Source organism: Haemaphysalis longicornis, unplaced genomic scaffold, assembly GCF_048455015.1.
Source record: "Haemaphysalis longicornis isolate Haplotype H1 unplaced genomic scaffold, Haemaphysalis longicornis Haplotype H1 scaffold_12, whole genome shotgun sequence".
In the NCBI taxonomy this organism is placed as follows: domain Eukaryota; kingdom Metazoa; phylum Arthropoda; class Arachnida; order Ixodida; family Ixodidae; genus Haemaphysalis; species Haemaphysalis longicornis.
Window position 1 is genome coordinate 33,924,759 of NW_027526225.1, and position 13,936 is coordinate 33,938,694.

Consider the following 13,936-nt stretch of genomic DNA (forward strand, 5'->3'; position numbering starts at 1 on the left):
AGCAAATATCATTTATGTGTTGAATTATTACCTAATTTGTGCGTAATGCTTTGCTTTGCCCAAACATTTTGACGAATATGAACATTGCAACCAGACGTAAATGCTTAGAAATGGCTCTGCATGTGTAAACGTCCCGTTCGACATCTGCGGTTACTTCGGTAGGGCGCCTAAATTAAGAAGCAGACATACAGAGAGGTAGAATGATAAAAAGCCCTACTCGTGAGCAGTCTTTATAATCACGCTGAATTGGATTTTAAGGCCTCTGCGTGTTCCACGATACACTGCAGTCACAAACCTGCATAACTATCAACCCTGTCTTCGTTTAGGGGTACACAAATTTGGAAAACCAATATTAGGTTCCACTTTGCAGCCATAAAAACTCGCCTCCTGTAAATACAAAATGTGTACCACAGCCAACCAAACAAATGTGGCTGGTCCTGGGACATTGGTTGCGGGTTTAGCGAATCTGGTTGGCTTCATTTTCCTTAGTTACAGTGGCCCGATGATAAGTTGCGCACAATGTTCAATTGTTCAAATAAATGCGATGGGCTCACCCGCACGTAGCTCGCGTTGATGTAGTCCGTGCTGTCACCTGGTGGCGACGGAGCAAGGATAACTCTTGAGTGATCATCTGTAATTTAGAAAAGCCAGCTCATTTACGTGATAAGCATGGTATCCAACCCAAGAACTTTGTTTTTCATGGTCAATGATAGTATGAGCGTTGTGCGATCGTTTCACTAATTTGTATAACTGCTTGGATTGTCGTTCCTTAGCTACGTATAAATCCTCCCGTCGGACATGAATTCGGCAAGTAAATATTTGCTGGTGAAGGCCAAGTTAAAGTTAGGGTAGTAAAACGGATATAAACCACTCACCAAATGGGATTTATGGAGCGGTAAATGGTAAGATTGAACAAAGGGTATGTATACCTGCTTCCGTTCAAAAACCTCCGTTGTACTTGGGTGGCTTGAAGGCTTGGAGCTCGATTGCATGTTTTGAGAATAATAAGTACATTGTACTAGCGCAAGCACGGAACACAAGATAAAGAAAATCACAGGACGAACGCTAGTTCTGTGTTTTTCAACTTTCTGTCCTTCAGTCGCAGCATTTTTTGAGGCATGGATGAATAATTTAAGAAATCTTTTCCTGAGAACAACACATCTTTTGAAAGTGACTTATTGAGTAAAACTTAACGGACGTCTTGACAGGCTGAGTAAAGACATAAAAAGGATGAAAACGCCGTACACGATTGTTTTCAGCAGTAATTGAGCTTATGAGTTCAGCTGGCCGGAAGCACCTTTTTACGGGTAGAGGAGGTGTGGATTGAAGCTTTGTTTTCTTACGGGAACCAGTTTCGTTTGCCTGAAGATTTTGTATACACCTTTAAACAACATTGTACGAGGCTTGAATAATTCCGGAGATGGTGTTACACACACGGTGCAAAACAAGTAGCAATCGGCATGCACACAGTTGGCCTTACATGGAAGTTTACAGCCATCACGATTCTTTGACTTGTTTTCTTGCTCCATGGCGATGTCCCAGGAATGCAGTTGTCCTTTCGGCAGGTTCTGAATTTAAAAATTCTGCCTTAGGAAAAGATCCTAAACCACCAGCACAAATACCACAACCAGGAACTACATCAGAGACGACAGTGCGTCGACAAATCTGAAGCTGAATATAGGGTGGCTCTACGAAAACATTTATTCCCATTAGCAGGGCTTACCAGTGACGTACCACGCAGTTTGACTTCATCAAAAATACTGAAGTTTTTATGCTTCGCTCCTTAGTTGTTTTTCTGTGTACAAAACTACCTTAGCTCGAACGTTTCGGCTTAGAAAGACAAATTTGGAGTCCTTCAATCTTTCCCTATTATCCCTCGCGTAATTGTAGCTACTCGTAATCATGCCTTCATCGGCATCATTCTCATCATTATCAACCGCTGCACGCTTAGAACCCCGTGAGGACTTCTGCTGCATCAGCAGAATGCCTTCCCACGCTATCTGTCCGTTCAACATTACCGCAGTGTACAGCCTTACCTTGCCAGGGAACGCGAACACCGCGGTGTCGCAGGAGTTCCAAAAGGACCGCCAAAAAGGACCGGAAAAATTGCCTTGTACTACGAGAAGTGCGAGAACTGCTCGTTGTTTGCATACTCGACGATTTCATCGTTTACTGTGAATGCGGAAGTTCCCCAGACAGCGATGCAGTGAAAAGCACAGTTAGGCCGGCACTTTAATTGTCATTAGGCAGCACGACGCCTTATCTTGTCGTAGTCAATCTAGCTGTGCCTGCTTTTAATCCTAAGCTTTAATTCCTCAGCACGCCACTGTCCCCCGCACGTCTGCGACCACCGGAAGTTCCTGCTCCTGGCGGACGCTATCTTGCTGTCGAGTAAGACCGTTCCACGTGGTGACCAGCTGCCAGTTGATAACCGACTGGCCATGGACTCTCCCTGGCTAGACACGAACACGGTACATTTACATGCACACATTTCTAAGCCTTTCGCAGCCCCCTTTTCTGAATCTGCATACGAAAAGGTGTAATTCCGTATAAGAACATCATAGCCTTACCACTCGATTGCTTCTTCAATTGATTATGATGTCTAACGAGCCGACGACGCACAGCAGATGAGGCCCGCCATAGTGGTGGGCTCCAGAATAATTTGACTACCTGAAAATTATTACAGTCCGCTGAAATATCGAACACAGGTTGGTATTCACTTTTCGCCTCAACCAGAAAAGCGGCCGCTGCTGCCGGAAATCGAACACGCGCTTGGGATCAGCAGCACAACGCTTTAGCCACTGAGCCACAGCGTTGCCTCCCACGGTCGCTTAAATTTCACTCATGTGTCCAAAGGGCTGCGATTTAGATGGGGACCCCTCACGACGCCGTCATCATCCCCTTTATCACCATCACTATCATCATTATCAATCAGCTGACGCTAAGAAATGCTAGTGTCCTCGAAATCTAACAGCGCACACTTCTTCACTGCTGGTTTACAACCATGGCAGAGAAGGCCGCGGCAGAATCATCGAAGCCTGAACATACGTGAACTCTCCAACTCTACGTCTTCGACTGCCTAAGGTACAGATTAGCTACAAGTATTAGGTCTGCTCTAAAAGGCAACAGTATGGTCAAACAAACCACAAAAGTATTCGGTCAGCTGTATAACCTTGCCGAAGTTTAGTGCAGTAACTGCCTGTTTGAAAGTTCAATCATGTGCCTACTTAGTGCTGCAGCCAACGAAACCTGCCCAGGGTTTATTTTGCTTGAAGTACGCAGCGTCTGTGAAACGGAATGTTCCCATTCTTGCCAGAAGACTTGCCGTAGGGCCACGCATTGTTGACATACTGAAGACAACGGGCACTAAAGAGTGAGCCCAGCCGCTGCTCAGAAAAGCAGGATTTTTGAGGCGTATTCAAATGTTGCACACTGTATTGAGTGGCCAGGGGTATCCTGAGTAAATGTTAGCAACTTCCATAGTATGTTGACTCATCTGCCGAAATGTCATCTGGTAGTGGGTAAAGAAGCTATGATTAAAATTTAAACGATAATTACATCGTTTCGAGGAGCAAGAAATGCCTTTCATATATGGTTTTTTTACACTCCGTGGTCCTAATGAGGTAAAAAGATATGAGAAACACCCAGGTATTGTAACTTTTTATAAAATATTATTGCATGCAAAGCTTTGTTCAAAATGTAATCTGCACTGTTTGGTAGTTGGCATAAACGATTTCATTTTGTACGCTGCCAATATGAATTATCTAAGTTAAATATAAATTGATGCTGCCACTTTGGATGGCTTCAAGTCTACCGAAGTGTTTAAGCGTAGATAACCGATTTTGCAAAACGGGAAACACACGAACTGGGTCTACGCTCGTTACAAGATATTGTGCCAGCATGTAGATAAATTTAAACCACGAATTAGACGTTATAAAAATGCAGCATTCTAAATATACTTTACACAAAACAATATGTCTCTCGAGCGAATACAACTATATTTGCTTTCGGTAGTCGGCCGAAGCTTCAGATACACATTTTCTGATTTTAAAGTGATGAACCTGATGCTATCGCTACCTTTTTAACTTACTCGTTGTTTTAAATATTTTCAAGGTGTACCATTTCACCCCTGCTTTTTCTATCTTAGTGGGTTCGCTAAGAGTTCCCAGAAATTGGAGTGAGTCACAGAACACGTTAACAGAGACTTGCAATATCGACAGTGGGGTGCGTACATTTCTGAGCTAGAACTCCCTTGTGGCGTACCTAGCACATCGGTGTTCACTCGTTTTAACAGTTTCAAAGTTTTAGAGTGACGGAAGTGCACCAAGTTGAGGCTGGAGACGCCTGTTGCCCAATTGTTATTTACTGAAGCCAAAACCAGTGCCTGCTGATAAAGCTAATTGATTCTGGTCATAGGTACGCATGTCATCAACATTATCAAGAGAGCTCCGATGATTATGAAGTTATGGAATAAAAATTGCACGAGTAAGAGCCAATAGATTTTAAATCGCGCAAGACTTTTTGCAGGCTCATCAGATATTAAGAACCAACTTGAGTTTAAAGAATTCTGGAAATCAAAGGGTCTTCTAAAGCGTTCTGTAGCACTTTAACTCATGCTTTACCACGGCTGGATAATAATTTGAGCAACCTTTGGCATTAATACTTTGAGGCGTCAGTGTGCTCAGTAGCTTAAAATTGGCATGGTACCCATATTTATTGGTATAATCGAAGACCAGCCATTTCTCTTCAACAGGTAGGGTACAGCAGGCCTAGCAGCACGTAAAGAATTACCCAAGTGCAACAGACGCGATGGATTGTAGGGTTTAACGCGGCGACGCAACGCAGGCGATGATGCGCGCCGTAGTGGTGGGATCTGGATTATTTCTGACTTTCTGGGGATCCATAACGTACGCCGAAATCTCGTACACACGGGCGTTTTTGCTTTTCGCCTCCAAAAGAAAAGCGGCAGCCATGGCCAGGAATAGGACCCGCGTCATCGTGCTCAGCAGCACAACGCCTTAGCCACTGAGCCACCGTGGCGGGTGCAACTGACGAGATGCTTATAATGCAGCGTGGTTCCGATAGCCTTGTGTGTAATTAAATTTCGTCTTGTTTACGATGTTTTTTTAAGACACGAAGTTTGTCTGCCCTCGAACAAGCCACAGTACAATCAGCCTTGAAACGACCATTGTGCCCTTAATACCAACCATGTATTCCTCTTTGAGATTGCCTTCTGCCTCCACCTGTAAGACATGCTTCCGAAGGCACTTCACGAGCACTGGCTTGGACGGGAGGCCTCCGTTTCGGATCGATGCCATGGGTAGATATTCGCCGGTGTCGATGATAAGCGTATTCTGTGACTCTGACATGCTGTTTTCTTTCACTGTAACATGAATAAAATTGCTGTCTTGTAGGTTTAACACGTACAGACGCACACTGTCTTAGCTGGAGCGGCGTTAACCCACCTATTGCCTCTTGCAGTCCTAATGCACGACGATTTAGTCACAACTGCTGCATTCCTCTCAATATTAAGGGGGAACCAAAGTAATCAAATTTTGTTTGAACAGTTTTTAGCTATAAATATTGAGATAGTTCACGCAAAAGTCTAATCTGGTGTTCAAGCTCACCCGGTGCACGACTCTGCGCATTCATAACTTACGCTTTTCCAGATGTTACTGACAAAAAAAGGTGTGGAGAACGTAAACACCACACGGGTAGATTAATTTTCGAAAAGAAAAACGAGATGTTGAGTTCAGCTAAAAGGCAATTTGTTTACGGTCTTTTCAGAACGCGACAATCCAGATTGATGTAGACTATTCCGTTTAGTTGTGCTATCCTGGCAAAGAGGAATGATAGCAAATAAAATTATCGGCTGGGCAATAAAAACTATTGAAAAAAAGGTTTGGTTGTTTTGTTGCAATACGAAGGTTCTTTTCCGGGAAATATTTCTCGAGACGGCTTAACAGGTAAAACCCGGAGACTCAGCTGGGGTGAGCCCATAAGAACGTTACAACGTGTCTGTAGGGCTGCATTGAGGAAAAATGTACAAAAACGCTGTACATAAAACATATTGAGAGAGAGGTAGTGGGCTCATTTGACACCTCAAATGCACAAAAAGTGCGGGAGAGCAGACTGAATCCAACTAGAATAGTTTTCACTGCAAGACTGAAATAGCGCAAACGTTAGTTTAGGTAGAAAATAAAAATAACTATATTCAGTGGCGAACACTGCAATCAGTAAAGGAGGCTTTCGTTCACTCCCTAGATTTCGCATTCAACAAAATATAGCGGTTACAAACCACACCAGTGATCAGTCTTATTTTATTTACCATTGCGAAAATGCACTTAGTGCAATTTACTGAACTCATGTCCATGTTGTCTGTCGCAATGCCAAACAGAAATACCAAACAGAGAGTTGGGTTGAGCAATATATAAGTAGATGTGGGAAAAAATTATGTCCCTTTAAAATAACACCAAAATGTTTGTCTGAACGCCGATATTTGGTCACGAATTGTGTTCATGAACCGGGAAAGGGTTTTACGCAGCCTACAAAAAGAATACCTGCAGTGCAATGGTTCACACATATTCGCCCGACTCGACCACTATTTTCCCAAGACGTGAAAAAATCCAGATACTTTTCTTGAAACCAGCGCCAAATGGTTAATACGTATAGCATGGTGGTGAATGAAGTGTTATTTTCAAAGCTCTTACAGGACTTCCCAGCATTTCTGTTGTAACTAGGCTAGAGTTTATGCCACCAAAACTATTCTATAAAAAGTTTTTTCAATTGCGTTGAAAAAACTTTACTGAAAAACTGGAGGATGTGTGCATAGTTGTTTCACCAACTATATCATAAGGGCAGTCCCAGGTTTATAATAATACTATTTCTTGCAGCTTGTTGCTGTTATGGTACTTTAACAGTATGGAAGGCTTTTTATGACTCCGTTTAAAGATTCGCTTTTTTTCAGCGATACCGCTTAAACAGCACAGTCTTTTTTATCCATCCTTTTGAATAAGAGCTCCAAAAAAGTCAGCACTCACACTTGGAGAGTTTCGTTACGTTTTCCTTAAGGGCTTGCATCCTGGGAATATCCGACTTGTTGGCTACAGCTGCTTTTTTGCTGAAATGAAGGGAACAGTTTTCGCGTGTTACATCCCTGGAGGGGAGTATACTAAGTATGCATAGTTTGGAGGCATCTTCCTGCAGGAACGCCAGCGACGGTTTATATAATTCAAAGCGTAATCAATGCGGCATGCCCGGCTTATGTAGACAACCGAAAAACATTCCGCCTGTAGTGTACGTATTATACGTGCATGTTTCAAATGGACCTGCCTAAACAATACCCGCTGGCAACCCACGTTAAAAATTTCTGTATTACATAGACTTATAAACCTTTACAATGAACCGCCACGAATTCCAATATCTAGCTCAGTTTGCGTTTAAGTGTTCGTTCAAAATATCAGAAAACCGGGCGATATTTTTGCTTGTACTGCTTAAAATAACGGGGAGTTTTACCAATACAGTTGCAGCCGGCTTGTGTTAGAGGGAAGCAATTTTTCGGCGCAAGGTTTTGTAAGGCCTGTTGCAAAACAAAAGCATTGCATGGCCAGCATTTGGCCGGGTATTGGTATCTAAGAGGCGGAAACCGAAAAATCAGGATTTGTGTAACGACAGTGAGAAGTCCTTTACATAGAGTCATTTACTTTTGTTAAACTCTAAAGAGGTATTTTTTCAATTAGGTAGTTTCTCACCTGATTTCTGTTACGCCTCCCAGTCACGATTATTGCAAGGCTAGGCCCCCACAGGTACCCACGTATACAATATTTTAAGATTTTCGTGTACGGAGGTATACAAGATTTCAGAATTCAGAATTCCTAGACGTTTCATGATTACATCTTCGGCACATGCGTATAGCGTGCGGCAGTTCGTTTCTTTTTAACCAATGGCACAAAGCTTAAAGAAATCCTCTTGGACACGATCGGCACTCAAAATTGTTGTTCTCTGTCACCTCGTTGCCCTAAAAGAACATTTGTCTTTGTACGTAATGCATCCCACATCCTAGCACCACCATCCAATGCATAGCAGCTTCTTGGCTATTAGGCTACCGATAATTTGCATTTGTAAGCTAAAATCTCGTACTATAAACTTCTACCCCCTTTAGCGGCTTCACCAACTATAAAACTGAGTTCGTAAAATTGATCGTGAAAAGTCTTTTATACGCTCCTATATTTCTCATCCATTTCCCCTTAGCTTTACACCGGCCACCATTCACTTCGAGTCTTTAAAAGCACTAACATGCATGCACCTTATACGGCAAGTCTTCTCTGCACAAGGCTACCCGCGGCATTAAAAATGCAAGCTATGTTTGGCAACCTCTTGACTGCTTTACTGTCGTCAAAATCATTGCATGCCACTGTTCGCACTAATGGTTTCATTGGTTAAAAAAAGGGCAGTAATAAATTTTGCACTGAGATTGCTACTTTGCGCAATTCTGTATCTACGGAATCTATACAACACCTACTGTACGAAACAACTGTCCTCGGGCTGTCAAATGTTGCATTCTAGTTTTATAGATTATACAGAGGAAGCACGCTTAGTTACCAAGCCATGCGAACTCACCGGAGATGGTACCGTGTTAATGAAACGGCCACGATGATAAGAATCATAATCACTGCTACACCTCCGATGATGCCGCCAACATCCGCTCCGTTGCTGCTACTGTTCGCTGCATGGGACGCACTGGCAGATTACATTGCACCCCAAATGTTCAAAGATCAGTTTTGTTTTCATCTCAGCAAAAAAGGTATAGCGTTTTTTCAAAGCAGGCATGCGCACTCACCTATAACCGTAGCACTGAGGCGATACACGTAGAGCACTTCCTGTGAATTTTGATTGAGGAATGATGTTTACCTTGCGTAAGATGAGATGCCATTTTTGCGCGAAGGTCAGAAACATTTGGAAGAGAAGTTTCCCAATCACATAGAAATCATATTACTCCTTTGATAATATAGTAAGATATCATTTCAATTTTCCTAGCACATTTATGTGGACACTTTTTGAGCACATTTCTGGGTTTTTTTCAAGCTTCCGAAGGCCCGTGCGTACAATATCCAGCCCTTAATCTTAAGAGTCAAGGCTTTGTAATTAAAACATAAGATTCCGTTGGTGTGACTGCGTTTTGCGCAGCATCTAGATACCCCCTCCAACTCGTGATGATCACCGAAGGACGCATGTCACTATGCCTCGATGTGACACCTCGGAATAAATCACACAGGGAAAAAAATAGCAGTGTTTTTCTTGAATGGTTGGCTATTGCAACAGAAGCAAGCGTTTGTCTAATAGACTTAGTTGGATGAAATTTGATGAAACGTTGGCAACAATCGTGGTATCTACCTTGTTCGAAGTTTCCTTGTAAGTATGCATGTATGTACGCATGTATGTATGTATGTATGCATATATGTATGTATATGCACGCATGCATGTATGTATGTATGTATGTATGTATGCCCGCATGTATGTATGTATGTATGTATGTATGTATGTATGTATGCATGCATGCATGTATGTACGCGTGCATGTATGGACGCACGTATGTGTGTATGTATACATGTATGAACGTATGCACGTATGTACAACCTTGTCGAATTTTTCCAGGCCAATACTAATCCTTCCCGACCACAAAGAATTCAAAAGTAACCTTTACCTTTAAATGTGACAAAATAGTTTATCACAGTAAGAAAGAAAGGTGTTTTCCCTAGCTTTCCGGCGTAAACACTTTCAACCTCGCTTGTGATGTAACCTTGTACATTTAATGATTGCGTTCGGCGCTTTTCCGGCTAGGTCTATAAACTGTTGAAATAGGAAGAGACAGGGGGAAAAGAACACTAGATTTTTGGTTTGTTGCCTTTCGCTCGTATTCATGGAGCGAGGTGTGCTTAGGAGCGGAGCACCCGCATCTGGCTAGGTTGCAGACGAAAGCGCGTTTTCAACAAATGTACGACGATTGTTTTCTTGAATCGTGACAGATATGTAAATTGTGCCTTGATTGTGTCGTGAAAAACTGCATCAATTATGTAGTGCACTCGGTCGCCTCAACGATTCTGTATTTCGAATGAAGGCGAGAAAGCAAAACCCCAACAAAAACGAAACCCCGAAGCGAAACACCAAACCCCAAATTATGCAGGGTCGATAGGAAGGAGTGTCGGTTCTTCATCACGAACGGTGAAATCCCGCAAAATTAAAACAGCCCTCAATGTCAAGGAACTATGTCAAGGATCACGCATGAGCGGAACGGCTTGCCAAAGGAAATTGACTCAGCGCCTTCCTCATCTTTTGTTAGAAATTTGCACAATTTTTGTTGAACTAATCATTACTGTACATATTTGTTGCGTTCCGTGCCTGTATTTTTATTTTATTTTATTACCCTGTGTACCCGGACAAAGCAAGAAAACATCCCCCTCGGGAGGGGCACGATCAAATGCAGAGCATTTCCGCGGGGGGCGTGCCTGCAAGTCGTATGGATTACGTATTGGTTGTTGTTGTTGAAATTGTTGTCTTCCAGCGTAGACATTGTCGATGAAGTCGATGGTGAAACGTCAAACACGCCGTGAACCTCCTGCCGCGGCTATGACGTAACGTGGAGCGGCTATGACGCAACGTGGCGCGGCTATAACGCAAAACAATCCAACACAATCCACTTTAATCCAATCCAATCCAAACCAATGCAAGCCAAGCCAAGCCGAGCCAATCCAATCGAATCCAATCCAATGCCCCTCGCGAGAGAGTGTTATAGCGACGAAATCGCGCCACCACACGAACTCGTGATGTTCACGTCACGATCACGCCACAGATGTTAGCGACCGGAGCGGGCACGAACGACATATGTGGTTTAAGCGTGAACCGACCGCGGCGAGAGAGCGCGATGCGAGTGCCCCCACCTGTTCTTGCGCGCGAACCTACTGTTCCTCAGCGCGAACCCAACGCGGCGAGAGAGGGTGTTTCGCACGTCCCCACCTGTTGTGCGCCCGAACCGAACGCGGCGAGAGAGGGCGTTGCGAGCGGAGAGAAGGCGAGGAGGACGCGGGGGAGAGGGCACACCTGTGGCCGACGGTTGAATGAGTCAAGGATATAAGGCGCCTTCGTAACCTTCCGTTCTGTGTCGGCTTTGTGGCGCAGTGGGTTGAGCACCATGTACCTTGCGTTCCGCCCGCAGAGTCGTGGGATCGAAACCTGGCGCCGGTAAGTAATATTGTTTTATATGTTGTAGGGGGAGCGATGCGGACTACGGACGTCAGCGCGGGTGACATCGTGAGTTACTGAAATGCTCTGCATTTAAAAGACTGTACGTATATACGCATGTATGCATGCATGGTTGTATGCATGTATGCTATGTATGTATTTATGGAGCCAATTGAGCGAAGATTACGTTAAAATTGGATTCAGTATGATTCTAACGAGGCAATCTTTCGAATGAATTAGACTTGTATTTTGTCTGCATGGCCCCTTTTAATGCCAGCGTTCCCTGGCCCACGCTTGCAGTTCAGCGGAGTACACGAGCGATGTTACATGTATTGGCTCTGCCTATTGAGGAGCTGCCCCGAGGAAATTCTCGTTTTCTGCGGCCTGTGCTTGAACCGTGCCTACCTCTACCGCCTTGATTTGTCGCCGGTGCCTTCATCGTAACATCTTAACTGGCTGGCTGCTACGCTTGGCGACTATCAACCGGAGGTATCGGCGGGGGCGTAACAGACCACGTGCAGCGATGCCAAGTGAAAGGGCTTAAAAGCCGGCGTTCCCTGGGCCGCGCTTGCAGTCCGGCGGAGTACACGAGCGGTGCTACATGCATGTGCTTTGCCTATTAAGGCGAGACCTTTGAACGGCTTCTTTCTCCGCGGGACTGCAACAGGGCTTGCTCATTTTAGCATATCGTTACCGTGTTTGTGTAACCGTTTACCGTGTTACCGGACGACGCAGTTTCCGTTTACCGATGAAAACAGTAGGGCACGTTTTACACTCCGTTTGCGGTTTGCGTATTCCCGCCGCCGTGGCGAAGGTTGCGATATCTGATGAATTAGTCTGAAAGCAAATCACCCATAATTTTGCTGCTCATATCTACTTGCATTTGTTTAAAGTAACTTGAATATTTCACTTTGCGGGTGAAGAATTCACACTAACTGTAGTTCTTTTGAAAATACTGTAGCCACCACTTGTAGAGCTTTAAAACGAAAACGTGTTGATGGCACCACCTACTGAGTAGAGTTAGCATCAAGATACAATAGAATTCGTCCCCGCGCTAAATATTTACGCAAGAAATGAGTAAAATATGTCGTAGTAATTACTCAATAACCTACCCTACCTTGCCCAGCACTATTTCCGAGGCCTAAAAGCACTTTGCAAGCTACAAACGTATCTGAACTATTTGAGGCAGGGAAGGTTTAGCACGAGTAGGGACGGCCATTTTCGTCGCCCGTCTGAGAAAAAATGTCGTTTGGCGCTTTCCTGAGTTATATTTAACAAAAAATCGTAATAATCAGCATCAACTAAGAATAATTTTATCGGCTGTACCAAGGATAAAGCATAGAGCGCACTACTTTTGCTGTAATCAATACGCGACGGTACACTTCGTCTTCTCAAGAAGCTCGCTGGCTATGGTAAAGCCAGTGCCGGTAAGTAACCGTTCACGGTAACTTTCGCGCGTGCGCACTGGACTCCTGCTAACGCGGTAAATGGTAACGTAAACACGGTAACGCTATGCTAAAACTCCCTAATGTCATTCTGGGTCCCTGAAGACTCATTGTTGATGATCTTTATTTAGCAGCGCAGCAGTTTTTTGTCCGAAAATTCTCCAACCTTAAGCGAGCGGTTGCCTCCCCTCCCACCATAAGTATAAAGTTACCGTCTTCTGCCGAGGTGACGTTGTACTTCTGGGTCCACGGGCTGTACTTGTCGTTGGGTGTTCTCAGTCTCAAACGGATGCCTACACGGGTGTACGGCTTCACTGAGATTCGGTACTCCTCCACGAACGTGGACCCGAACTGTGTGAGGTTAAATTCCTTATTTTCTCCATACACCCCATCCACTTCGAGGATGACGCTGACGCTCCAGCAAGACCATTTTTCGCGACCTGGGTTCTGCAAGGAGTAAACCAAAAATGAAGTGCCATTTGAAACGGGATGAAACTGTCCGGCAGTGAAGAATCAAGAGAAGTTTCTGTAGAAATAATGTTTATTTGAGCCAAGTTGTGCTCCGCAAACTTGTGTTCGCTTCGAACACAGATAAGATAGCCGAGGGTCGGCCACGCATTGGCAACAGCACACATGACTAATCAAAACACACTCCAGGGTTCATGGCAATACCAATGATTTCTCCTAGAAGAGGTACCTGGGTGACCAACTCTCTTGGTGTGGTGTTTATGAACCATTGAACACGATAGCTGTGTTGCACAGTATGCCTGGTCAGGCGCGATACTTGGTGCACGTCTACGGCGGGGGCTCCTGTGGTCGGCATACGTCTCGCCTGGGGTGCGATAGAGGCTGAGCGGCGCTGGAGCGCCACAGTGTTTAGTAAATGTAGCGTAAATGTTAGAAACCAATTACACATTTTTCGCGCGAAAATGTTTTTTTTTTTTTACTGTCATCCTAATCGGTTCGCACGTACTGTTCCTGGGTCTATGGCAAGCCTCTGCTATGGCAAGCAGGATATGCTTTGAAACGTACTGATTAGTTTGCCCTCCACCCACCGAAATCAATACAACGCCAAGCGTCGCGTCTAGTGTCCAGGTCGTTCGGCGGATAAGTCCTCACCCAAACAATAACGCAGAGGGATGCCAGAGGCCGCAGTTCTTAGGTTAAAACTGCGAGAAGTTGGAATTTTCAAGTTCTTGTACATTGATGTGTATTGTTGCTGCAGTGGCTGAGTATGCCTATGCTGCAATCGC

The 13,936-nt window shown here is 44.3% G+C and overlaps 1 protein-coding gene across 1 annotated transcript in view; it reads right to left on the reverse strand.

Annotated features, from left to right (window-relative positions):
• The window catches only part of LOC144161548 (receptor-type tyrosine-protein phosphatase epsilon-like), a 106,492-nt gene that overhangs the window by 44,610 nt on the left and 47,946 nt on the right, over positions 1-13,936 (reverse strand). The window contains exons 7-12 of the mRNA XM_077692202.1: positions 12,896-13,130; positions 8,620-8,725; positions 7,041-7,120; positions 5,208-5,383; positions 1,481-1,568; positions 555-631 (exon numbers count right to left, since the gene is read on the reverse strand). Coding sequence (XP_077548328.1) covers positions 555-631; positions 1,481-1,568; positions 5,208-5,383; positions 7,041-7,120; positions 8,620-8,725; positions 12,896-13,130 — 762 coding nt within the window. The remainder of the gene's footprint in view (positions 1-554; positions 632-1,480; positions 1,569-5,207; positions 5,384-7,040; positions 7,121-8,619; positions 8,726-12,895; positions 13,131-13,936) is intronic.